Source organism: Lytechinus pictus, chromosome 3, assembly GCF_037042905.1.
Source record: "Lytechinus pictus isolate F3 Inbred chromosome 3, Lp3.0, whole genome shotgun sequence".
Lineage (NCBI taxonomy): Eukaryota > Metazoa > Echinodermata > Echinoidea > Temnopleuroida > Toxopneustidae > Lytechinus > Lytechinus pictus.
In genome coordinates, this window is record NC_087247.1 from 18401243 (window position 1) to 18428890 (window position 27648).

Consider the following 27648-nt stretch of genomic DNA (forward strand, 5'->3'; position numbering starts at 1 on the left):
AAAGAAAGGGAAAGGAGGAGAAAGACAGACAGACACAGAGAAACAGAAATATAATTATGACAGATCTGTCTCTAATGACTCTCCCTCGAGGGATATAGACTGAGTGAAAAAACTTTATAAAAGGATGGGGAGGGGTGAGGAGAATACATGTAGATGAAAGATGAATAAGAAAATAGAAAGGGGTTACTAAAAGAATGATAAACGCTATAAGAAATATAATTCTCAAAATCGTTTTTGAGGTTAAAACATAAATGCTGTACATTTATTTCATATATAGTTTTCATATATAACATATTCCATATAAAATTGCACAATGTGTATCCACATAATAAGCAAGACAAAGTTTACTATTCCTTCCTATGTCTTAACATAAAACCAATCCTTGCTTTGTTATTACCAAAATAACCTCATAAGTACTCCCCTTTCAGACATATTCAAAGGGATACTCCAGGTTGAAAATGATAGACTTTCAACAATAGCATAAAATTAAACAAGAAAAATGCTGAAATTTCCTCAAAATAATCTGAAAATGAATGAAGACAGACGGGTTTTAAAGTGTTTTGGTGAAAATCGTTGTACATCATGAACTTGTATATTATTTTTTTAAATCAAATGAGTGAGCTGACTGATGAATATATTTGTAATGTATGTATATCATAATTCATTTTTCAAACATGTGCACAGAAATATCTCCCTTGTAACAAAAAAAAACTTAGAATAAAGATAATCTCACACATAAAATCAGTAGTCAATCATATTCTTACATCCTTGGACTGTATAGATTATTTGTAGAATATTTGTAATTTCACAAATTAAAGAGAACGCATCTACACAAGTAGATGGTGTCATCAGTTTGCCCACAGCATAATCATGATGACATGCACATGACATAGAACTGCAAAAATAGTGGAAAATTTAAACAAAATGCCACAAATTTTTCTACCTGTTTTATCCGCTTTTACTGAGATTTTCAGTGTTTTGTTTGTTTAATGTTAGTCTATTTATTTAAATCAAATTTGCGGCAATCAACGTACATGTAATATGAGCATCAACAAAGAGATTTGCTTATTCATTTAAATTTTTTTCTGACCAATAGTCTTTCAAATCATACCAGACTTTGAAATCTTTGTTTTTATCACACATACTTCACTTAAACTATTTTCCATCATGATTTGTCTAAAACTCACATTATGTTTAACTTTGGCAAATAATGTTCACAAGTCTGAGTTGTATATTAGCGCCAGATCTCCAAACAAGATTCCACATTTGCGAAGGGGTTTCAAAATCAAGAAAGTGGGTAGGCATACTACTGCTACAATTTAATAGATCCTTGTTCAAATAATGACATCTTATATAATTTAACATCAAATAAATTCTACCTATAAAATAATCTTCATCTTCACATGATATACAGATAATTATACACATTTTTTTAGTTTACTTCAACAGTACTGTACTGTGAGACATCACTAAAATGGCAGAAATGCCACAATTTAGAGGGCTCTCCACAATTCCTGATCAAAAACATCACAAGGTCATAGACAACTTAATAGGGATTACCTTCCAGTACCATCAATATAGATCGTCATGTACTCAACAACAGTCGAGTTCACAAAGTCAAGCCAAATGTTCCCCCATAAATGCATTCATACACTGAACATTGATATAAATCATTCTACAAACAGTAAAACAACTAATACTTTGGCAGGATAATGTCTTAAATGTAACCCCTAACCACACCCAAGGATGATATGATCGATGCTATGAAAATTAGGCAACTGGGAATTGATATCGAACTCTACACTAGACTCCAATTCCACCATTATTTATATTAATCGCCATTCATATTAAAGAGTAAACTATTGAATCCACATCTCCAATGTCAGATGAAGTTATCTGGTTCAATTATACATCAATATACAATATAACATATATCCATATAATTCCACTATGTATGTGGTAGGAATGAACTAGGGAAGGAATGTTTCCAGTGTACAATATACAATATCAATAATCACATTTAATAAAGATCAAAAGATATGAATATAAATCACCAGATAACGAGTAGTTGACTTCTGATACAACAATATAATTATCTACAAATGACCTATAATTACCGTCATAAGATTTTGATATAGCCCAGGGTTATTATCACTCCTGGAGACAGTCAAGCTGACCAAAACATTGGAGTCTTCTCTCTTGCTCTACAACTCTACTTGCCAACTCAAGCCAGCCTTCTTTCATATCTCCAACTACTTGAGCATCTCATATTTTCTGGTTTACAGTCTTTTTAAGGGCGACAATCTTCTCATACAAAAATACTCTACCTTCTAACCTTCCACCATCTCGCCTCTCCATTTCACTTCTACCTCTATCCACTTTTGCTTGTCCTTCTAAGACTCACCACATGGTGTACCATAAACCTCTTCCACAAAGAAATTTTCATTGAAAAATTTCATATTGTGTAACTATTTAACGAACAGAAAAGACAAAACAGCCATGTTCCAAGGACCCAACTGCAATATTTGAAATTTCGAAGTACATACATGTATATATGCTGAATTATATTTTGTTAATGTCTGTATTGTGTACAATGTTTTGATTAAGAGCATAACCAATCCCTTTATCCCTGGGACAATTAAATTACTTCAGAATGATAGCCATACCCATCGTGGTTAAGGAGGATCCCTGTTGTCATCTACATACCTCATTATGATCTTGACATGTGGCCTTGGAACTAGGATCTTGGTTATCTTGTTATATCGTTCACTTAGCTTCAGAATGTGTACTCATTTAGGATGAATCAATTAACCTCTGAATAAGAGCCTTAAAATATGGCCATAATATCGATGTCTAATTGAGTTGATTGGCTGTAGACAAACAGTTGGTTTGGTCAGGTAGCCATTGGTACAAATCCCATGTCCTCCAGAAAGTTTTGAATTAGACAGGTAAACCATTCATAATGGCAATAATTAAATATAAAACATTATACACCATTTCTCTTGCAGAACTGTCTGAGCCATCTCAAAGAATGTTATGAGCTCAGAGAATGAACGTATCAATAGTGCCATCAATGTACCTCAGAATGTCTTGCTATGTGGCCAGGTAATAGAGACAGGTCTTATCCGATTGCAGGAGATGTAAAGGGTTTGGTCATGTAGCACTTTGCTAATGAGTGTTATGATTTTAGAGTGGGGACCATGATGCAATCTCAGTACCTCAGAGTGATGTCCTTGCAATGTAGCCATGTTACAGAGACCTGTTGTAGTTGATTGGCTGTTGATGAACAATTGTAGCAACTGACAGGCTTTGTTGATGAACGTTATGATCTCAGAGAGTGAATTTATCCATGGTGCCATCTATATACCTCAAAATGATGGCTTTGCTATGTGGCCATGTAACAGAGACCTGTCTTAGTTGGTTAGCTGTAGAAGTACAGTTGAAGTGTTAGGTCATGTAGCACTTTGTTGATGAATGTTGTGATTTTAGAGTGTGAATTTATCCATGGTGCCATCTACATACCTCAGAATGATGGCTTTGCTATGTGGCCAGGTAACAGAGACCTGTCTTAGTTGATTTGCTGTAGATGTACAGTTAAATGGTTTGGTCATGTAGCACTTAACACACTTTGTTGATGAACTTATCATCCCTCCTAGCAGAGATGCCCCAGACTGTAATAGAAAATGTTTTTTTTTTTTAATAGAAAAAAACATAAAAATGTATCTAATGACTACTATGCTTTTGCAATATTGTTATGTTTGATGATACTTGAGTATAGTTCACATTAATGACCCTTTATCAAAGCTTTAACCAGGCTTGAAGATTTTGATGTTGATATCACAACATTGTCAAAGTTCATTGGCCCTAAAAGACCTTGTAAACTTGTGTGTAACTTACAAATATGAAACCCCCCAGGACAGGGTTCCATGACAGCAAAATGTTTACATATATTCATATTTGATAGGAAGATCATCTAATGAAAATAAGTAGATTGCAGATTAATAACAAGTATTCAAGCATTATAACAAGGTTGAACTTATCATCCCTCCTAGCAGAGATGCCCCAGACTGTAATAGAAAATGTTTTTTTTTTTTAATAGAAAAAAACATAAAAATGTATCTAATGACTACTATGCTTTTGCAATATTGTTATGTTTGATGATACTTGAGTATAGTTCACATTAATGACCCTTTATCAAAGCTTTAACCAGGCTTGAAGATTTTGATGTTGATATCACAACATTGTCAAAGTTCATTGGCCCTAAAAGACCTTGTAAACTTGTGTGTAACTTACAAATATGAAACCCCCCAGGACAGGGTTCCATGACAGCAAAATGTTTACATATATTCATATTTGATAGGAAGATCATCTAATGAAAATAAGTAGATTGCAGATTAATAACAAGTATTCAAGCATTATAACAAGGTTGAACTTCATAAGGATATCAATAGGATAATAAAATCTATCAATGACTTACCTGCCAGAAACATAGCTTTGTATCACCAAATGAATAGGATGCCAGGTGCTTGCCGTCGGTTGAAAAGGCTAGGGCGGTCACAGCGGTCTGGTGACCAGACAATACCTAAATATGGACAACACAAGCATGCATTTAACAAGCTATCTACATGTATTACCTATGAGTTCAATACCTTCAAAATTGAGAAGAACTTATTGTCCCAACATTTCCGATACAATCATTATCTTTTGGACTTTACTTAGAAATTTTTTGATGTAGATAAATTTCAGTTGTAGTAATGACCATACAATGAATTTTTACAAGAATCAAACGCAATCAAAATGTTTTTATATACAAAAAATATATATTTTGTGATATGATTTTGGAAGAAAAATATTAATTGCTCAGTGATCGTCATCATCACTTCATCATCATCATCATCATCATCATCATCATCATCATCATCATCATCACCGTCATCATCGTCATTATCATCATCATCATCATCATCACCATCATTATCATCATGATCATCATTATCATCATGGTCATCATCATGATCATCATCATCATCATCATCATCATCATTGTCATAATCATCATTGTCGTCATCATCGTCATTGTCATCATCACCATCATCATCATCACCACCACCATCACTATCATCATCATCATCATCATCTGACATCCACTGCTAGCCTCTTGCTACTCCTCTCCTCCCTACCATCTCTCTCTCTTTCTCTCTCACCTGTGTCTTGCCACTCATGAGGTCATGCATGGTAATGGCTATGGTCTTGGCACCCAATGCTAGTCTCTTACTATTCCTCCCCACCTAAACAGCCCCTCCATTCTTACAATTCCCATTTTACTCCCCCTCCTCCATCTCCTTCCATCTCGTCTTCCTCTACCATCTCTAACTCACCTGTGTCTTGCCACTCTTGAGGTCATGCATGGTAATGGCTCCGGTCTTGGCACCCACTGCTAGCCTCTTGCTGCTGTGACAGTAGCTCAGCATGTTGAAGCGGCAGATGGACGGGAACACCTCCATCAACCCCTTCGACTTCACCTGACTTGTGTCCAGCGAGAACACCACAATGTCCACAACCTATATGTAGTCAACACCAAATCAAAGTACAATTTACTTATTATTCATTGCAGTTGATGCCATAAATATCTTTGTGGCATCACATCAATCATGCAGATTGTCTCAAACATGGTAGAATTCAATACAACACACTGGCTATGCACCATCAATCTTCATAAATATGCCCAGTTACTTTCTAATGCAAGAGCTTCAGTCAGGCACTAAATGACCAGTTTTTTTCAGAGAATCAGGTCTTGCTCCATATCACATTTTTCTTTATTTCACAGAGAATTCATACCTTTTTCTTAAAAGCTCAGTCACCTAACTAGAAGACAAAAAACTCTCCCATGTAAATAATATTTCATATTATTCTACCCATAGCTCCATAAGACTAGACAAGACCTGAGACATCATCATTCCCAATCTCCAATTTCCCATTTGGATTCACCATGTTTCAAGTATTATCTCTCATCATAGGATTTCTAACCAAACACGAGTGTTCAACATCACCATTTCTTAGGGAGCATTTCTACCATTTGGGAAGGTCTTGTGATGATACTATTATATTAAATGCAGACTTTATGGTGTCAATATCACTGGTATGATCTATTTACCAATCACCAACCATAAAAACCCAAATCTGCAAGTTGATCAAAGACATCATTCTGCATTTGCAATGCTCTTTGTTATTGCAAGTACGCCATATTGCTAGATTTTTGGCTGGATAATGAGTGTGCATCATCGCCACTCTTTCAATAGCATTACCATTTCAAAAGGTATGATGACATAACTAATAAACAACTACTATAAATCATTTATGTGATTCTTTTACAACAATAAGACATACCTCTACCAGTAGATCTGAGACGTCATTCTGCATCTTCTCGATGAGGAGCTCGACGATGCGCAGGATCTCAGCCTTGGCTTTCTGCAGCGGGCTGGTATTGAGCACGCTGGCCGGCACCTGGGCATTGGAAGCCAACGCCTGGTGACGGGCCACCTCCTTAGCCATGGTGGTAATGAAAGTTGCTGGGCGGGCGGTGGCGATCAGAGACAGGGCGTGGTGGGCGCTACGGCAGGAGTCCGCAGCTGGGGTGATGGGGAGACCGCTGTAAATACTGAAATGGTAAAGTAAATTAAAATAAGTATGTAACATTTGGAAGAACATGTCAAGGATAATTCTTACACAAACTGGATTGGTAAAGAAAGCATGCATGCAATTAGCATTTGCCAATTTTAAACATTTTGTACAGAAACACAATTTTCTAGATGCTAGCATCTCTGACTTTCCACAGTAAAGTTTAATTAGATCAATCACAATATTTTGTAAGAGCCTGTTACTTACCATGCAGAATATAGGGTAGGGTCACAACACAACTCTAGCAATCCAAGAAGGACCGCAGATACATCAATGAAGGGTTCCCAGACAGTAAATCCCCTTCCCATCAAGTCAATCCCTGCCCTTCGGATAGGCGTATGGGCAGGGAGTCTTGCACTGGGTGGTTGAAGGAGCAGGAAGGCAAGAGCTTGAGCTGAATAAAAAAAGGTTACACAGAGCACATTGATTCAAGATTTAATCAGGATAAAAGACAGAATAAATTATACAAATTTAATTTTGACAAAATTGGTTGAGTACAAAACCCATGGATAAACTAGATAGATTCTCAAATGCACACAGAAATCATTTTCACTCACATAAGCATACACGAGCCAAATCTGAACTTGATCCTTCAAGTGGCTCTTACATCATTGTGAGAAAGAGATATTTTCACCTATATGACAATTGTGACAAGTTTGATTTCCCTTGAAAATTTTTCCCTATGAAACATGCATTAAAGGAACATGTTCATAAGTGCTACTTGCTTATGAAGACCGCCTTTCCAGTCTCCCTTGGATGGTCTTTATTATACAAGTTTCACTGAATAGTTCTATTACCTGTATGTCTTGCCAGTGAGTAGTCACTCAAACCGAAGCCCTGTTGGATGGGACGGTTGCTAGTATTACTCGGTGCCCTCTGTCGACTGGGCTGGATCTCTGCACCAAATTGAGCTCCGATCACACCAAGCATAACAATGGCTGTAGCTTGCTTCCTCCGGGACTCGAACGATGATGAGACCTTCCTAATTGGAGAATCACCTAAAAATGCCAAACAATATGAAAACAAATAGGGATAGTTATATTAAAACTTGAGTAAAGCAGAAATAAATGTAGTACACCTACCAAAAACATGGCTGCTGAGTCATTGAAGCATTGGGCAGGCTGGCTCCTACAATACAAGTAAACAGAATCACTAGTACTGATAGCCTGAATTATGGACAAATTTTAATTATCACCATCTTGAACTATGACCTCAGAAAGAAGGTAACAATGGTAATCTTATCTAGAAAAGATGTCTCTTCCGATACCAACTTGGTGATAAGCAGGGCGTGGCAGAATCGTTAACGCAGCTGACTGACACTGCTGACAAACACAAACATCACCCTAGACCTGGTTACGTCAGAAATGTGGAAGCTCTTTTCTGAATTCACAGCAAATATTTTTTATCTTGATAGGGCCTTTGGGGAGGCTTTATAAATGTGTATTTCTGTCTGCATGATTATGTATATTGAATAATGTGCTGAAATCTGTCAAATTCACCATTGGCTTTTCAACAAAATTAACTGTACAATAGGCCTACTGTACAAACACATATTATGTCATATTGCGCTAATAAGCAACCATCATTAAAGATAATAATAATAATAATCAAATTGGATAGCTTTTTTTCATGGGATATCAGAAATATCCAACACATTAGGGCCAATATTGCACTCATCTACAACTTGTGCCTTTGTAACAGAGGGTCGTGGGTTCGAATCCTAGCCATGGCATGTTTTCCTTCAGCAAGAAATTTATCCTCACTGTGCTGCACTCGACCCAGGTGAGGTGAATGGGTACCCGGCAGGACAAATTCCTTGCATGCACTGAGCGCCGGTGATGGTAGCTCGAGCTACAGCCGGGGTAATAATAGCAGCGCTTTGTATCCTCTGGCAAAAAGCGATTTATAAATCCAGCTATTATTATTATTATCACCCGTATCAGACATCTGAGCTGGTCATTTACAAAACCGTATTTCCCTGTATTTTATTATTATCAGGAAGGGATAGGTATATTGTTTGTATTTTCCTCGGTCTCAATGCGCGTATTGACTTTGCATGCAGAGACGACGCAAAATATACCGTTGTATTTTCCCTGGTCTCACATCCGGGCCTTTGAGGATGCGAATGAAGTGATACGCTTCATAATGTTCCGCGCACCAACGATCTACGTCATAATAAAGACAACGCTGGATCTGGGCGCTTGCAAGTACGTCATAATGGTAAAGTGCAGAGCCTAGACACTGATATTATCATGACACAACAGAACTCTATTCTTAAAAGATATCACTGTTATCATGATTTTTGCTCTAGATATCTGATTTGGATGATAATAAAAATATTGACTGCCCTTCTTTCGGGGAACATCAAATATATTGCCCTTAAAAGACCCATATTGCCCTCGTCTAAAGACTCGGGCCAATATGATTCTTTTGCTGGCAATATATTTGATGTTCCCCTCAAGACCAGTCAATATTATATAATTATTATTGTGCAATAATCCCTAACTCATGATATATTTCTGCTATCCCATTTTGACTGAGCCATCCAATATAACATAATTCTCACCACACAAGATTTCCTCTTCATTCTCCACCTCTGAGCTATCACTACTCCCTGCATCCAAGTGACCATCCCTGGCCAGAGCACCTCCAGCTAGTGGACTCTGACCACTCTGTGCTGGGGCGGTCAAGCTGACCGATGAGTCCACGTAATGGGGGAGATGAGGTGCCCATTGGTTGATCACCTCCTCTCTCCCATCAGTGCCGATTCGCTGAAGCTCTGCAAGAAGCAATGCTTGACTGGCTGCTCTCACCTACAATAACAAAAGGTACACTCAGATTTGCTGTATGTGCTGAACTTTTTATGGTAGTTTCATTTTGGCTGGTTTTGCGATAACACTTCTTTAAAGTAAATTCCCCAATTGTCACATATACAGGACAATATCAAATTATTGTAGTGGATTAAACCAAGGTAAGTTTAATGGGTACCCAGCAGGATTAATTCATTGAATGCATTCAACAGAAATACAGATTAATAAATGAATGTAAGAACTAATGAGCACATTTATTACTAAAGATTACCCAAATCAAAATAATACAATAATTCATAGAGATACCCTGTATCTACATCTTGATAATGGGAGCTAACAAAAAGCATTATGTTAATAGAGGTTATTGCATAAATGAAGTCAATGATATTACCAATTGATTGAAACATATATCTAATGAAAGATCCTTTATTTTCAGCAGTATTCTTGCATACTGCTGAATTCCAAGTCATGAAAAACTTAGTAGTAAAGCATGGGCTAGTCTTACCTCCAGACACCTGTCTTGCCATCTCCTTGCTAGCATCTCTAAGTATGGTGGTTTGTAATGAACACTTCCTAGAAGGTCAGGTAGCAAGACACAGTGAAGGGCAGCTAGAAGGCTCCATCCTACATACAGAAAGAAATAAGTTATCAGGTTGGGATTGATTTTTTATTTCAAAGTGCTCTTTTCTTGAGGTTATTAAATATCTTGGGGCTATTAAATATTCAACAATTTGGGACTACAGTCCGACCTCTCTTATCTGGCCTCCCCTTATCCGGATCTTTCTATTATCCGGCCGCACACTTGCATTTTTTTTTTCAATCTAGTAGTACTTGGGTAAATGAGATTTCAATCTAAAATCAATATTCCTACACAAACTCACTTTGATTACATACATTTTCCAATATAGTCTACCTACAACCACATTATTTTCATGAAAATATCTTACCAAAATCACTGAAAGAACTTAGACAAGATAATTTTTCCAGTAAATCAGGGCACAGCGCAACCATTCTGAGATGTGCATGATCACGCTCCTCTAACATGTACATGTAGGTCTCATCGCGCTCTGAGCTAGATTCGCATTGGTTCAAATGCTTTGGCTGAGCGACAAATGGCAGCGCTCAAAAACTGTGCATACACACAGAACTAGAGTTATACACAACTTTTATCCGATCGAAATGCCCATTGCGTACATGTACAATTTTTTGACCTTGTTATGTCTGTATCCTTCATTACCTGGAGACATGCATGAAAAAAATGAATTTTATCGTTTTGAATGTTAATCAGAAGCTAGAGATAATATCCAAAATCGAGAAAAGCTAGAGTTGCAGAAACATATGGGGTGGGAACGAGTACAGTTTCTGACATATTCAAGCAGCGGGAGTCCATCCAGAAAGACATGTCAGAAACAACTGCCTATGATGTGACTGCAAAGCGCAAGATGATACGACCACTGGTCAATGATGCCGTAGACCAAGCAACATATCGCTGGTTTCTACAACAGCATGGCTCCAATACACCAACCTCGGGGGAATTTCCGAAGGCACAGGCTCTGAAATTCAACGAAGCTTGTCTCCGGGATGGGACTGGAGGAAGCCAAGCTTTCAAAGCTTCAGCTGGATGGCTTCAGAAGTTCAAAGAGGCATGGAATTAGCGGGTTATCCATTCAAGGGGAGATTCTTTCCGCAAATCCGCCTGCAGATGATCCTTTCTTGAACAAGCTAAATGAGATCATAGCCGATGGAGCACTTTCAACGGAGCAGATCTATAACTGCGATGAGACGGGCCCCTATTGGAAAGTGTTGCCACACCGTACGCTCGTCGGACCAGAAGAGAAAACAGTACCAGGGCAAAAGAAAAACAAAGAGTGCCTCACAAGTTGCCCCTCCTACTGATTGGCAAGTCCAAGAATCTGACATGTTTCAAGAACATCAACATGGCGGCCCTCCCTTTGATCTACCAAAGCCATAAGAATGCATGGATGAATGGTGCGTTATTCAGCTAAGTAAGACATGCTCCAGTGACATTAAATCTAGTATCTAGGTTCGCTAAATCTAAAGATTATTTTGCTTCAAAGTTGAATCCATAGACCAAACTTTATTTGACAGGATTATGTGTATGAGTAAGATGTCAAGGAAGATTTTCTTGCAATTCAAGGTCAATTTATCAATTGTTGAATGTCTCAATATCAATCTGTCTAGTTCTAGAGCCAAGTGGTCAATGAACAAAACTTATGAGGAATCACAGACTTCAGAAGTCAACAGGTTAAATAAATAGTAAGCATTGAGTACATACCTTGTTTGATTTGTGCTTGTTCTGGAGTGAGGTCTGCAAGATCATCAGATCCATTATCTGTTAAATCTTTCCCCTTGCTTGAAGATCTATATATTTAAAAACGAGACATGGAAACCGCAATGAGAATAATCGTACAATGAAGTGTACTGATACACCCAAAGAAACAGTCTTCTTATGATATGTTGTAGTCTATGCCATAGATCTTGACAGAGATTCTTGGTAATAAAACATTTTGTTGTAAAAGCAGAAAAATAAGCAAAACAGAATGGCGAAGGTTAGGAAGAACATACCTACAAACCTGTGTTAACCAAAAATCATTTCAGTGGGAGAGTGTGGGAGGGAGTAGTGGTAGTGGCGGGGCAGCAACCTAAATAGGGCATGTTTCTAATTTTTTCAATTTTAGACAAAATATTCTACAGTTTCTAAGTTACTTTGAAATAAATTTGGAAGCCTGTGCCGCTTCTTACCTCTTTGGCTTTGCTTTGCGTAGGTGGGAAAGCATGACAAAGCTTGCATTGTTCATACCCATCAGGGTGTTAGCCACAGAGATGACAGAGAGAAGATGTTGTGTGGTGACTGCTCGAGATAATTCCCAGTGGCCTAGGTAGCCAGGTTTGGGTGCCTCATTGGCCAGAGATTGTAGCTCCTTCAGGGAAGAATGGTGGTTGAAGAAGAAGATTAAAGTGGGAAGCCTGGTCTGCTCGGCTTTTCTTATTTGAAGATGTATTTTCCATGGGTCCCATGGTATGAAAACTTACTAATAAATCGTCATAATGGTATCTATTATGTACATTTTGATTATGAATGACTGCCGAATCCTGTTAGCATTATGGTCAATACTTTATTTATTTTTTTGTTTATGCAGTGAGACCCGGGTATATCTAATTGACTTGCAGTTGGTGAGTTAAAATGCTTGCAATTCGTATTGCTATGTCAAGCAAGCCGTTATGATGCATGAAACAAACATGAAGAAGACACCTATGCGCAGTGAATCAAGAGTCCATTGGTTGGACAGTACCAATCTATAGAGTTAATGTAATTTATAAACCAAAAGAATATGTGAAATCAGCACAGGGAACCTCATTATTTAGGCCCTACATTTACCTGCATTTTTCTTCCTGTTGTAATGGGTAGACAGTAATTTAGCTATAACTTTTGTACAATTTCAGAAATAAAAAGCATGTTACCTGTTGGCTTCTCTTCTTGAGCTCCAGGGCTTCCTTGGCAGACATTGTACTAGGATCTGGTGAGTGAGCTGGAGTGACTTCCTGTGACATCAAGTGATGCCATCCAGGTAGCATGAGGGACATGTGGGCACCATGAGACAGGAGGCCGAAAGAGACTGGACAGAATGGCTTAAGTAAACCTAACTTATCTTTGCAGATCTCGTCTAAGGTTGGGTCCAAGCCCCAAGCGTGTAGGCAGGACATGAAGAGTTGTGCAATGTCTAATGTGAGGTGTTTAGAGTCTAGGGTCAGGTGTTTTGGTCCCCTGCGTTTAGCCCCAACCTTGGACTGTGATGCCCTCGGAGGACGCAACGGACCAAGCTCATCCGACTCTGAGTCACTGTCCCCCATCTGCTTCTTGATCTGCTCTGATATGAAACCAACAAACTTCTGTGACAGCTTCGGTGACTGTCCTGATCCTGCCTTTGCAGCCTGGGCAGCCATCTTTGCCATCTCTCCCTGCGCACCCTTGTTGATGATACCTGGGATCAGATTCTTGTCTGTCAAGAGCTGGATAATGAGGTTCTCGGCATCAAAGAACAGAACATGGAAGTCAGGGTCTTTGACATTAGACTTGATGGCCTGGATGGTCAGGGCATGGTTCGGATCCTTGTCGGCTATGTCACCTCCACTGGGAACATTGAGCATGGAACCCTGTGCAGCAGCTAGGAGGGTACGGTGGGCTGCGTTCCTGATGGCTGTCAGGGAGCGACGACGGAAAGCTTGGGCAATGCTCTGTGCTGGAGTCAGCATCATCTCTGTTGTCTCTCCTACAGCATCACAAGCCTCGAGCATGTCTTCAGCAGTACTACCTTCGGCTACTCTGTCCAGGTGACCTGATGAAAGATTATATTTTGGATAGATGTGATTTTGATGAATATAATTATCATTAAGGATTCTACATCGATAATATCAAAGAAATTGAACAAAAAGCCCTTCATGGTTGTGAACCAATTTTCTCCTTCAAAATCACAACCATCTACAAAAGAGAAATTATCAACAACATCTGATATCTTTGAGGAAATACTTTGATGGTCCCACTCGCTAGCATACCTCCGAATTTAAGAAAAATATAAGATTTAAATGATCGGAACAAAACATTTTTTTTTGTGTACATGAATACTGTTCTGGAAAGCACACAAAAACAGGAAAATAAACCAATTTCTTAGGTGCTAGGATTTTTATTTTCATTTGAGAATAATAAATCTTTCGAAAATGTTCTGTAGGTCATATAATTGACAACAAATGCCTGATGTGCCAGCAAGCAATTTTTCAGAATTCTCCTCTAATTCTTATGGAACAGAGATGTCTGCTGTGCTACATTCGATGACTTTCTACGGCTATCAAGAAATCTTTTAAGAAAGAGTCCACACACCTGTCTCCATCTGCCAGACAAATACACTGTTGTCCTCCAGACCAACGATGAGGAAGTCTTCTGCCGGTCGCCACTTGATGTGCCTGATGGGGAACAGATGTCGACTGGCCAGAAGCATACACTTCCTATCTCGTAAGCTCAAAAGAGCTACTGAATGATCGCTGGCAACGGTACACACGCATGTCAGGACTCGAGCCTGGAGGATGTTGGAAGGAAACAAAAGCCATTTGTAACACTGTCGCTTTTTAGACTTTAAAAGGATGAAAGGTGACCAGTACATTAAGCCAAAATAGTACTATGCAGAGTGATGTATATAATCAAAACTAACAATGTGAATCAGGACAATGTACAGATAATTTGGAGTTGCTCAAAAAGATTAAGTGCAAATACATATATTACAAATCTTAGTAATTTCATTAACAAATTTACTGAAGGTTGATTTGCTCCCAACACTTTTATCCAGGTCATAAGACATCTGACAAACTTGACATTTGTAAACATTAACAGGTGTAGACAGTGCTGCTAATTTTCAGTTATAAATGATTACACAAGATCTGTTCTATTTCTTCAACATAAATAGGGTGAATTTTTGAAATCTTTGCAAAAAATACAATCAATATGAGATAGAAACAGAAAAGGCAAATTCTTACATTGCATGAAGCAGGTGGGATAACAATCCTGGTAAGTTCCCCTCCATGGACACAGAACGTATGCAACATGCTACCAGCAAAGATATCCCAGAGAGAGATGGTGAAGTCTACCCCACCAGAGACCAGGTAGGAGGGGTCGTAGCGGCTATTCTCCTGGTGGGGGTACATCAGACAGGTCACCTTGCCTTGGTGACCTCGTAAGATTCGATGGGGTGGCCATCCTGGAAGGAGATTGAAACTAAATGAGTCAACTGTTAAAGAAAGGTTTAGCTCATACAATTAATTTTCCTAATAATGGTAATGGTAATGATAATATGAACAAAAACAGGAAACAGAAAACCTGTAATTCCATTTTAACCTTGATTTAAAATGAAATTTTTTTTTTTCATAGAAAATGTACACAGCAACACATAAATTATGTTTTGCAAAAGTAAGTTCAATTAATATTTCACACAAAAAGTTAAAAACCATAACAAAATTTCAATTTTGATTTACAAGGAAATGGAAAATCACTGTTCCTACAACAACTGTAATAATAAGGAAATAACAATGAAAATGTATATTTTTGTTCATTCACAATCAATAAAGATTTTAAAGCTTGAAGCAAAGATTTTTGTAAATTCTAATTCAAAAGTAAATTATAATTAGCTTGTAGTGTGCCATAGGTTCCAGACAAACATCCAGTCTGAAGTATCCCCAAATTACCCACCTCTTCGTGCAGTATGAGGACCTTCAAGCAGCTGTGCGATGGCAGTCTGTACGGCAGGAACGATTGCAATGCTACCATCCTGTCTTCCGCATACAATCCATCCCTGACTTGGGATGTACACACTGGATGTGACCACAAGCTTTTTCTCATGTGTACCATCATTAGATACATTCTGTAAACAAGAGTTTATAAGATTGAAGAAATACAGTGCATAGGGTGGGTTTACCCTACAAGTTAATCCAGGTTTATATTGATGTAACTAACTATCAACTTTATCATAGCTAAAATTTACCACCTAAGTTTTAGGTGAAAGGAAATTGAGTTTAAGTGTTGAAAGGGAATGTCCTTTAAACTTCAACATGATATTTTGGTTAAAAGAAAAACAATCCAATTAATCATAAATCGCAGTGTAACTAATGAATGAAACTGCCCTAAAAATGGTGAATGATGTTTGATGCAATTCAGTAAGCCACATGCACCACACACACAGAAATAAATGAATGGGACTATAAAAAAAAAATATGTTAGCCTACTGGTAGAAGCTGGGTCTTCAAAAACAAAGTCAAAATATGAATGTGATAGCAGTCGAGAATTTGCAGGATCATTTTCTAAAATATTCTCCCTAAATATTACAAAATAAATTGTAACTCACATAATTTTCATCTGTGTCACATCCCGAATATTACACAATTTTCTGTACAATAATGGAATACAAAGTGAAAGGAAGGTATTCCTTACCAGTTGGTCTATAATACCACTAGGTTTGGGACTGCATGAATCCCACGTTGATTTGAGGCTGTTGCTAGCTGTTGGGGGCATGACTATTCAAAAAGGGAGAGAGAGATTTAAAAAATGTAACACATGGCTGCTAAAAAAAACAATCTTTATTGCATATATTAATTTTCTTAAGTCTCAATCTCCCATATAACTAGGCAATCCAACTTTTATTCAATTAAATTTTTTATTGATAAACTGACTCTTGAGAAAATTCATTTTGCATTAAGGAGTGCCAATTAGAAAATGCTAAAAATAAAATATTACTGAAAAGTGCATATGGCCCTACAAGGTGACCATGGGGGGGGGGGTGGAAGTCAAATAAAATACTTTTAATCAGTGCTGAAAGTTTGTTAAAACATGACAGGTTCTGATCATTTCCAACTGGATGTAGTTTGAATTAGTTGGAACAAGAACACCAAAGAAATATCAATGAGAATTTGGACTGGTTTGAATCTAGTAAGTTTCACTATTCATATTGAAATTTTCACATGATGTCGAATTTTGGACCTTAAATGAACAAAATCTAGCTGTGGAAGGATGATTTCAATACCATCCCATCATTAGGGCACCATACTTAAAGTTATTGTATGGCAAAAGGAAAGTTGAGGTGCTCTGTGCTTATATCGTCCCTCCATCGTCTGATTTGTTCATTTAAGGTTTGAGATTCATGTGAAGCTTTTGGAATGAGTAGTGAAATTTCTAATCAATAAGGCACTATCTTTCACCTCATGCAAAATTTTGAGTCCGTAATCACCCGTCATCATTTCATCATGTAGCGGAGCATTAAAGGGATGGTCTGGGCTGAAAATATTTATATCTTAATACATAGAGTAAAATTCACAGAGCAAATTGCTGAAAATTTCAACAAAATCGAATAACAAATAACGAAGTTATTAAATGTTAAAGTTTATCAATATTTTGTGAAAACACTTGTATGCACATCATCATAAATATTCATAGGTGGGATGATGTCATATCCCAACTTTTCTTTTTCTTATGTTATTACATGAAATCATAATTGTTTCATTTTTTTCATGAATGTAAAAATGATGTGTCTCCATTATGATGAAATGAGTTGTGGCAATAAATAACTAATGCACTTTATCAGTTGTCAATCCAATTGTTTTAGTTCTTGGTAGAAAAATTTTGAATAAACCTAATTTCATATAATAAAATACAAAAGAACAAGTGGGGATATGACATCAGCCCACCTAATGAATATTCATAAAGACATGCCTAGAACTGTTTCACCAGATAATGCAATCTTTAAAATTCAATAACTTTGTTATTTGTGATCCGATTTTGATCAAATTTTCAGCATGTTGCTCTGTAAATTTTACTCTATTTATTGAGATATAAATATTTCCAGCCTGCACCATCCCTTTAAATGACTATTTAACTGAGCTTACCTGGCAATGTATCAAACTCTTCTTGCTTGAGGTAGCTGAGCTCCTTGTCGGACACCTCGGGTACCTTCCACACAGTGACCCGTCCTGAGGAATCGCCACAGGCAAATAGCTTGTAGAATGGGCCTCGTCGACCGTAGAAGAATGTCATGGCAGGAGAGCAAGAAAGTGGCTGGGTAGGAGAGTTGTAAATTAAAGTCTGAATTAAAAGATGGATGAATGAATATCTTTGAAAAATATGGGATGAATGTGGCGTTTTTCCATTATACAGTTTGCAACATTATCATGTAAGCACTGATATAGTATTAGCAAAAAAAAGGCCTAGATAGAAACTGGTATGGTAGCATCTCCCTTACCACACATAAACAATAACATATCAGATACATAGATAAGTACATCAAAAATAAAATGAAAGAATATCAAATCATGGTGACAAAATTAATAAATGCTAACAACTAAATATGACTATGTTCATAAACTGATATATAACTACATACATGGATGAATGAATGAATGAAAGAAAGGGTGAGTGAGTGAATGAAGATAAAATGAATGGATGTATGAATCATTGAATATATAGGAAGAATGAATGAATATCTTAACAGTCAATTGAGTGAATGAAATATTAAATCAAAGAATTAATCCATGGATAGCACAATGAACAAACAAAAAAATGTACAAAATTAAATATTAATGGATAAAAGTGTGTTAATTACCTTTTCCATGGGAGCTTCAAGTATGCAATATAGGAATGGTTTAGCACTTGGAACATTCTGGTTCTGACCAATGTTACTTCGGAAATCTTCACTCTCTGGAATACAGCTGCAATTCAAAGATAACATACATTCATTGTAATAGAAAAAAATTATGCAAAGCAGTAGCATCGGCCTTTAACATCAATATCCTCTACAGATAATTTCAACAAGAAAATGCAAAACATAACAAAACAAGACCTTATCACCCAAGAACATGAAAATACAATCAACAAATTAATTAACTTTCATTATTTTACAGCACTTAGGTACTTCTGACAGAGTATTTTTTAAAGCTATATAAGGAAGTATAGTCATCATAATAAGTTTCATTTTCATGATCTTGACATGAATATTGATGTCCAGTCAAGTAAAAGAAAAAGAACAAGAAATGTGAGAAAATAATGTAACTTTTTAAGTGACCTATCATGTGACCTATCAGGTGACCTACTTGGACGGCAACTGATAGAGGTATCCTTTGCCTTGGTTGCTCCACACCAGCACCCGGTCAGCAGCGATGAAATCACCTCCAGACCAATGCTGACCCTTTTCACAGTACTGGACACACAGCTGGGAAAAATCACCAGCATCACAAATCTATAATGAAAGCAGCAGGTTTATAGCATAAATTCATGGCTGTTGTGGTATACATTGCTAATCCAACTTATGCTACAGTCCCATCATCATAACCAATTCAAAATCGACCGATTGTATGACTTTGGAGATAACATACATTTAATTGATCAGTTTGGAGTCTGTGTCGCTGATATGACTGTGGCAAAACAAAGGAAGGTATCAACCAACGAACGTAGAGGGCAGCAACACACGGCAGTGTTGCTTTTAGGAAGGTCAACTCCGCTCAGATTTTGTGACCACTTAAGCTCCGCCCCTCACTCAGCGCAATTTTTTGGTAAATTGTAGAGTTGATTTTTTTTCGTGTGTTCAATTTCATTATTTTTTATGGATACTAAAAACTCCACGAAATAATGTTAATATTATTTTATAAAATGTTCATTTATTTATTGAAAAAAGTAAGACAAAACGTAATAATGATTCGTGTAGTTTGCACATCAATAAAAATACATAGTCTGATGACATTGAATTACCGTTTTTCTGCTTAATTTCGCTGCCCCTACCAAGCTACACCAGCCAACACCAGAGCCAACACCTTGATCTTCTGGCATGGCCGCGCCGAAACTTCCCGGGACACATCGGTGCGCGTACTGCGCAAAGGCAATGCTAGCCGCTATAGCAGGACTGGCAGGATATCTCGACGCTACTCGACTTAGCCAGACATGGACTTGAACGATATAGACCTGATCTGTCATTGATGTGGCACGTTACTGCCAGTTGCAACGATAAATGTTCAAGGTTAGAATCCTAATTTCCCGTACAGTGTAGATCGGAGTCTGAAAATATAAAATAATTATGTGATATCCACAAATCCGACCCAACTTTTTTGCAACCCATGAGGCAGAGATCAAATACGGCCACCAGCCAAGCTCAAGCCTAGGTAAGTCCTAGTCTAAAGTTAGACCTAATTAACAGGCCAAAATTATCTGGTCCAGTATGTTTTGACGAGCCTTGACTTGTGAACTATCAAGAGGCGAGGTATAACGTCACAGCTACTTTTTTCATTCTATAATTTCATCCAAATTTGTGTTAGCATGCACAAATACCAGCCAACCGTATCCTACCTCCGCACCGACCGGCCGGCCGGGGCGCCGGCGCGGTCAGCAATGGCCCATAGGCATTGCGCTTACACTCAAGCGATGGCACTGCCGTTGGATTGTGTAGGCGCATATTGATATGCAAATGTCATAAAGTTGTTATCACTACCACGTAATATTTTAGGAAAAATACAGGAAAAAATATTTCTAAACGTGATATTTGCTGTAAAAATCTTTCAAGTAAAAATGAGGAAATGAAAAAAAATCAACTCTACAATCTACTATAAAAAAAGTGCGCTTAGTGAGGGGCGGAGCTTAATAGCGGTCACAAAATGAGCTTGACTAAATCGGGGTGAAATTAGCAGATTGGTTTATTTGATGGCAGAATTCAATCCTGTTTACTGAAGAATTAAAAAACATAAGACAATAATATACTAAATATTTTTAATTTTAAAATGTGGTACATTTTTTGTCAATTGTTTTCATATTTTTGTATTCCTATTATTGGAATTTAGTCTTGTCATAATCTGTTAGTTTACGTCTATTTTGCTATTAATCTCTGAATGTATTGCGTCGGTTCATTGTTTCGTTAGCATGCCTACCAAATTGTGCGCGCACTTTAATTGCATGCGCGTATCGAGTGGACCTTCCTAATTGCAACACTGCCGTGTGTTGCTGCCCTCTACGTTCGTTGGTATCAACTAATTCAGCAAAGGTTCAGAAATAAGAAGTCAATCACAATTTTAACCAAATCCGATGTAATTTGAAGGTTGCAAAACAGGAACCAACCAAAACATGTTACTCAATAGGATAAATTCCCTCAAAAACACAGCATTCATGCACTGGACAAAGATACAGGAAAAACAGAGTGCCAATTTGATGAAAGATTTAAAACCATTGATACACTCACCTGCCACTGTTTACTACACACAACCAGTACTGTTCTGAGAGTAAAAGCACACACAGCTAAAGATTTGGCATTCCTGCATCGTAGCTGCTTACATTCCTCTTCATGCTTTGGTTCACTGTCCTGCTATAAACCATTGCAAAGTCAAATTAACAGATGCAATTAAACATTACATTCATTATCTTTATGCCTGAGCCCTGTCTCACAAAGAGTTGCGATTGATTCAATCAATCCATCAATTTCATAATTCTTCATACAGGAAATGAGCACAATGTCCCTTCAGAAACAAAGAGGGGTAGACAGATTTGTCAAAAAAATGAGTCAAGCAGTACAAATCATAGTTGTGAAACACTAGATCTTGTCATTACTGACTTTCTATAGTTCTGATTGTTAAAATCAATTACAACTTTTTTTAAGACATGTCCTTAATTTACTATAATTCCTCAAAATCGATGTAAGAAAATTACCAAAAGGAGACAAGACAAGTGGTCTTTGTGAGTGAACAGGTGGTTTTATGGACAGGTTCCTGTAATACCTGTTACAATGTGGAATATTGTTTAAAGGAAAACCATACCTGTGGTATTTATACGTTTGTCATTTTACTGAGTTGGATCACCTTGTATATACATTCTTTGGCAATACATGCTTAACACAGTTTGTTTAAAAGACCAAGGTAGGGTGTTGAACCCTTTCATAGTTTTAAACTCAAGTTTGAATTCAGGCCAACATACAGTATCTTGTCAAAATTATAGGTTACAACATAGATTGATTTGTATGGTAAAACTCTAACTTTGAAACTTACCTTATCATTACCAGTCAGGTTCCAAACCTTCAGCATTCCGGATGTAGAAATCCCGATAACAACATCTTCTATAACATTCAAAAATATATTAAAAATACAGAAGGCACAAAATAATCAATATTGGGAATAAAGTACAGAAATTTCATCTGTGAACATTTTCGACACATGATTTTGAAAGAAAGAATGCATAATCAGAGGTTTTCCTTCTAGGTGCATATTCTGACAAGGTGTGAAAAAACTTGGCAAGGTTCATACATCATTCAATGAAAAACAAATTAATAGTCACTACACCTTTGTAATATCATAACATCATCTTAATAATATTCACATTATCATAGCTTTACCAAAACTATAGAAAATGCATGTTTTAAAGAATATCAAGACACGGCAAAATAAACAAAATAAGTGCCCCCCTCCTATTATAGGAACACTTCATATCAAAGAGTGATCAGCAGATGTACATTGATACATGTAATACATTAAATACCATTTACATCTACATTCAAACAACTACATGAAACATAACCCACATGTACATAAAAACATAAACTGTCTTTACCTTGTCGTTTGAGGGGGCGAGTGACACACAGAGCAGAGATCCAATCAGGGGCTACCTTTGATGAGAGGGTGTAGAGAAGCTCTAAACTACCAGCATCAAGAACATGAATATCTGGATAGTATCCCTGGCAGATGATACGCCATTCCCGGCTTGAACCTTGGGTTACTTGGTATGGCTTCAGGGAAAAAAGGATAAATACAGTCTAAGGCTTAAGGAGCTCTCACCACTGGTGGGTGTTTCATAAAGCTATTCGTAAAGTTACAAACAAGTGGAACCTGTTCTTAGGTGCCAAGTTGGCTACATAGTGGTGTCATTAAGCCCAAGAAAGGATCACCAGTTGTGCGCAAAGTCATTAGTAACTTTAACGGAGAATGAAACTCTTGGAGCAAGTTAGCTTTTGTGAAAGCAGAAAAATCAAAGAATAAGATCAACAAAAGTTTGAGTAAAATAGGACTAGCAATAGAAGAGTTATGAGCATTTGAATGTCGAGATCACTAATGCTATGGAGATCCTCCCATTGGCAATGCGACCAAGATCTATGATGTCACAGATGAACAACTCTCCCCTTTTGGACACTGAAAATATACCCCAAAACATCTCTTTTTGCTCATTCTAATCATATGACAAACGATTCATCAATGATATAATGTTGTGAAACCTCTGTACTTGTCCTCTCATATAGAGAACACCTCACCTTGTGATAGACTCTATATAAGTGAGAATATAAGTGAAACAAGTACTAAAGTAATGAGGGAGTTGTACGTGTGTGACATCACAGATCTTGGTCGCATTGCCAATGGGAGGATCTACATGGCATTAGTGATCTCAATATTCAAATGCTCATAACTTTCTTATTATTCATTCAATCTTCCTCAAACTTTCAACAATATGTTTCTTTGAGTTTTCTCTTTGATATGGATTCCGCTGGTTTCAAGGGTTTCATTCTCCTTTAATAAATCCAGCTTTATGAAACACCCACCTGTAGGTTTTCGCCAGCGAGTGCCGACTTACATGTTCATAGGCTAAGGCCAGCCGTTTTCTTAATCCCATTCTTGATATCAAGCATTGCCTTTTTCTGAACAGCACAACAAATTCAGATTCTTGGTATTTTGTGTATTAAAAAAATGCAATTCTTGATATAATGAAATGTGATTAAAGGAGACATCGGCTGACAACAAACACAGTACGTCAGCATCATAAAAAAAAATACATTACACATAACTGTACATATTGAAAGAAATGGAAAATAAAATTCCTTTGAGTTTTTAAAACATAAAACATGTAATGACAAAAAGTAAAATACCTACTCAAATCATATATATAACTGATTCACTATTCTTATGTTTGATGAAAAGTACATTATGTTTTGAATACAATAGAAATTCATGGAGGAACTTTTGCAAAGTTAAAGGATTATTTTAACATTTCGAGGTCCAATCACTTCATGCTCATTTTTCTTTTTGTCTTTACTAACACTGTATAATAAATTGGAAGTATAGGTTTACACATTTATCAAAAATTATCCAAAATCATTCAGACCTGCACATATGAATAAAATATGTACCATCAGCATCAAAACACTTACATGCATTGTGAGATGAACTCCTGGGACCTTGGTTTGCTCTATACATCTACCATCAGAAACATCCCACAGGAAAATTTCACTGCAAAATCAGGATTAAAAAAAACAATGTTATGACACTGATAAGCTAGAATGAGATTATCTCTGGCAATCTGAGCACAATTCATTTAAAGGACAAGTCCACCCCAACAAAAAGTTGATTTGTATAAAAAGAGAAAAATCCAACAAGCATACATGTAACACTGAAAATTTCATCAAAATGGGATGTAAAATTAGAAAGTTATGACATTTTAAAGTTTCACTTAATTAAAAAAAAAAACAGTTATATGCACATCCTGGCTGGTATGCAAATGAGGAGACTAAGACGTCATCCACTCACTATTTCTTTTGTATTTTATTATATGAAATATTCTGATTTTCTCATCATTGTCAAGTGATACAACGATTAATTCCTCTAAACATGTGGAATTAGCATTGTTTAATACTATATGGTTAGTGGTCCTTATTGTCAAATCCATAAAAAATAAAATATTGTATAATTCAAACAATGAAAAACAAAAGAAATAGTGAGTGATGGACATCATCGACTGAGTCACCTAGTTGTGCATATCACTATTTTGTGAAAAATGAGCGAAACTTTAAAATGTCATTACTTTCTTATTTTACATCCGATTTTGATGAAATTTTCAGCACTATGCTAGTTTGATTTTTCTCTATTTATTCAATTCAGCATTTTCCTGGGGGGGACTTTAAAATCAACTCTACTTACTGTACTTAAATGATAATAGAAGAACACCAAACTCAAAGTGAGTGTCAATCCATGACCCTTGCATTTAAAGATGAGTGCCTTTAAATACTTGGATAAGATATCTACTACTAACCATGTGAGTTACAATAGATTACAGGATTGATTTATCTCTTTGTGTTCAACAGCACTACTGGAAACCTTACTATCCAATGCAAAGAAGTGTATTGAATCATCATTTAACATTTGTACCTGATAAATCTGAGTACTCTACATGTAGATCTACTGGTAGAGTGTACTATTGCAAACAAGAAGAGAACATACAAATGTACCGTTTACACTCTACAAACATATAGACAATCAAACAAAATTCACAGTTCTCACCCATTTTCAGCAGCACTGACAAAGTTGGCAGATTCCCAGTTTTCATTAGCTCTGGCCAGACATGTGATAGAAGAGGAGTGCCCAAAAAGCATGTTTCTTGGGACCACCTTCACAAATTCATTATAAAAAAAAAGGAAATTAAAAGCATGAAAAATGCACTCATGCTTTTTTTTTCAATGAAATATTGTTCATAAATTAATATACATGTAGACAAAACACACCTCCAACACTTGTGAAGAAAAAACTTACATGATGCATTTTGCCATCATTATGTGAGAAACTGTTGTGCTAGATCTAGATCCAAGTTAGAATGTTAATTACGCAAACTACTGTCTGATACCTTTTGAATTCAAAATTAAACCAATGACAACTAAGAGATAAAACAAAGGCTGTGGATGCCCTGTTGTTTCAGAAACCAGGACAAACCAGGATCATGTAGTGAGAAGCCAGGACAGTCGAGGGACATGATATTGATTCCAGTAAATAAAACAGTTTTGTTGTGTGACATCTAGCAGTGCAATCATCTAAGAAATGTGTCATCACAAAACCACAATATCATTTATTCATAAAAGTTTTAGGGTGATTAAAACTATAAGCAAATCAGCCTTTAAGATAATTCTCTTGACATGTGCATGTGTATTTAAAGCCCTAGACTCGAGTTTGAGCTGATTAAAAGATGTGCACAAATTTCTGACCATCCAAACCCAGTCACTCAGAATCCTACCTTCATGTTATCATTGAGGTCCCACAAGATAACTTGGCCATCATGACAACCCGTTATAATAGTCTGCTGGTCGCTGGTCACCAATATGGCCGATATACAGTGAGTAGGGGCGGTCTTTCCCCACAGCACAATAGGAACAACCAATCCACTCGATGTCATGTTGGATTGGTTTGCAACGTCTCCTCCTGGAAAGATAATTTGCATTTAAATCAAGCAATTGACACATTTAGGAAAATAATTAACTCTCCACCCACCACAGACAGAATCTCTCCTCTGCCACATTAATTTCAAGATGCAACCTTAAGTGTGTTTTTGAACAGACTATGCTTTTGCTAATTTGATTGGTCTATTGTAAAGAAAAGCTCTGTGTGTACACAGTACAATGTAATGTATACATCACTATTGTGTATTGCGCGCCCTCTTTAGCTAATTGGACGAAAAATTTCGGAAATTGAAAGACGGATCCATATTTTATCAAAGGGAAGAGAAATCAGCGCTTAAATGACGCTATTTGAGGGATATGCATGATATTAGGGGGAATTGACTTTTTATCGTTCGTAAGTTTCGTAGGACTTGATTTTATAAAACCTCTTTTTGAATTCGCTGGATTGCCATGCAATTGTTGCAATTTTGCATGCGCCGTGCCTTCAATTTTCCAGTACACGGCGGCATGTGCATCCATGGGTTGAATATTTTATAAGAAACATACCAACTGAAAATTGTGGTTTAAAAAAAAAATCAATTTTGATCTTAAGTTGAATTTTTAGGTTTGCAGACATGCCCCCCAACCCCTTCACATAATAGTGAGTGATTGAATTACCGACCTGCCTTGTATTATCGAACGCACGCATCGTATGCCTCAGAAATTAATTACGCTCAAAACTTTGCAACATTCTTCAAAAAGGGAACTTGAATAGAAAGATGATGAAAAAATGGTCAAAACACATTTTCAAAGTCTTAAATCTAAAATCATAAAATATGGTCAAAATAGCTCATCGGTGATTTTGTTTCCTCAACTTTTCCCATAGAAAACACACGTTCGGTAATACGATACCTTTTTCAAGTGACCAAAATATTTCACATGCGAAGAGGGGTCTGATTGGAAGCTAATATCGTAAAAAGGAAAAACGATTTCGGCAAAATTTTTACATATTTATATTTTGTAGGTAATTGTGTATTTATGGTGAAAGTTTGGTGAATTATATGAGAATAATGTGTTTGATATGATTAAATTCGTGAAAAGTGTTCGGTATTACGATCCACTACCATACCAACTTCTCTCTCAGAGTCAGACTCAGAGACTCAGGCCCGACTCTCAGCTCAGCTCATCTCAAGTTAAACTTTCACCTCGGTCCCACTCACGCTCATTGGCGATGGTTTTTCAGTGCTAGAAGTTAGATTTTAGATTTACATATAAAAAAATACTCACAAAAAGAAAACCAACTTACATTTGACAATCTGCTGGAAGATTCTAATCTCTGGGTCTGAAATATCTATTTCTTGTGAATTCTATCTTCATTCTGGAGGGTGTGCACTAAAAACATTAGAGAATGAATAGTCCACTGGCCAAGTCGAAGGAAGGGGAGAGGGTGAGCC

At 36.9% G+C, this 27648-nt stretch overlaps 1 protein-coding gene across 4 annotated transcripts; it reads right to left on the reverse strand.

The window, feature by feature from the left end:
• Positions 1 to 231: 231 nt before the first annotated feature.
• On the reverse strand, positions 232 to 27648 carry LOC129257694 (WD repeat-containing protein 7-like). 4 transcript variants are annotated; one of them, XM_064096562.1, is made up of 25 exons: positions 27501 to 27648; positions 26053 to 26237; positions 25329 to 25435; positions 24203 to 24281; positions 22618 to 22792; positions 22059 to 22126; positions 21260 to 21382; positions 19131 to 19276; positions 18644 to 18749; positions 17931 to 18099; positions 16483 to 16565; positions 15745 to 15916; positions 15036 to 15256; positions 14386 to 14581; positions 12972 to 13846; positions 12252 to 12430; positions 11785 to 11870; positions 9994 to 10112; positions 9245 to 9491; positions 7476 to 7676; positions 6886 to 7072; positions 6388 to 6658; positions 5379 to 5561; positions 4478 to 4582; positions 232 to 3671 (listed from the first exon to the last, which is right to left on the reverse strand). In XM_064096562.1, the coding sequence occupies exons 2-25, from the start codon at positions 26209 to 26211 to the stop codon at positions 3486 to 3488; spliced, it is 4443 nt and encodes a 1480-aa protein (XP_063952632.1). In that variant the 5' UTR covers positions 26212 to 26237; positions 27501 to 27648; the 3' UTR covers positions 232 to 3485. The 4 variants fall into 4 exon arrangements, with proteins under 4 accessions (XP_063952632.1, XP_063952633.1, XP_063952631.1 ...); XM_064096563.1 differs by having other exon boundaries at positions 21260 to 21379; positions 27501 to 27591; XM_064096561.1 differs by having other exon boundaries at positions 17931 to 18126; positions 21260 to 21379; positions 27501 to 27591.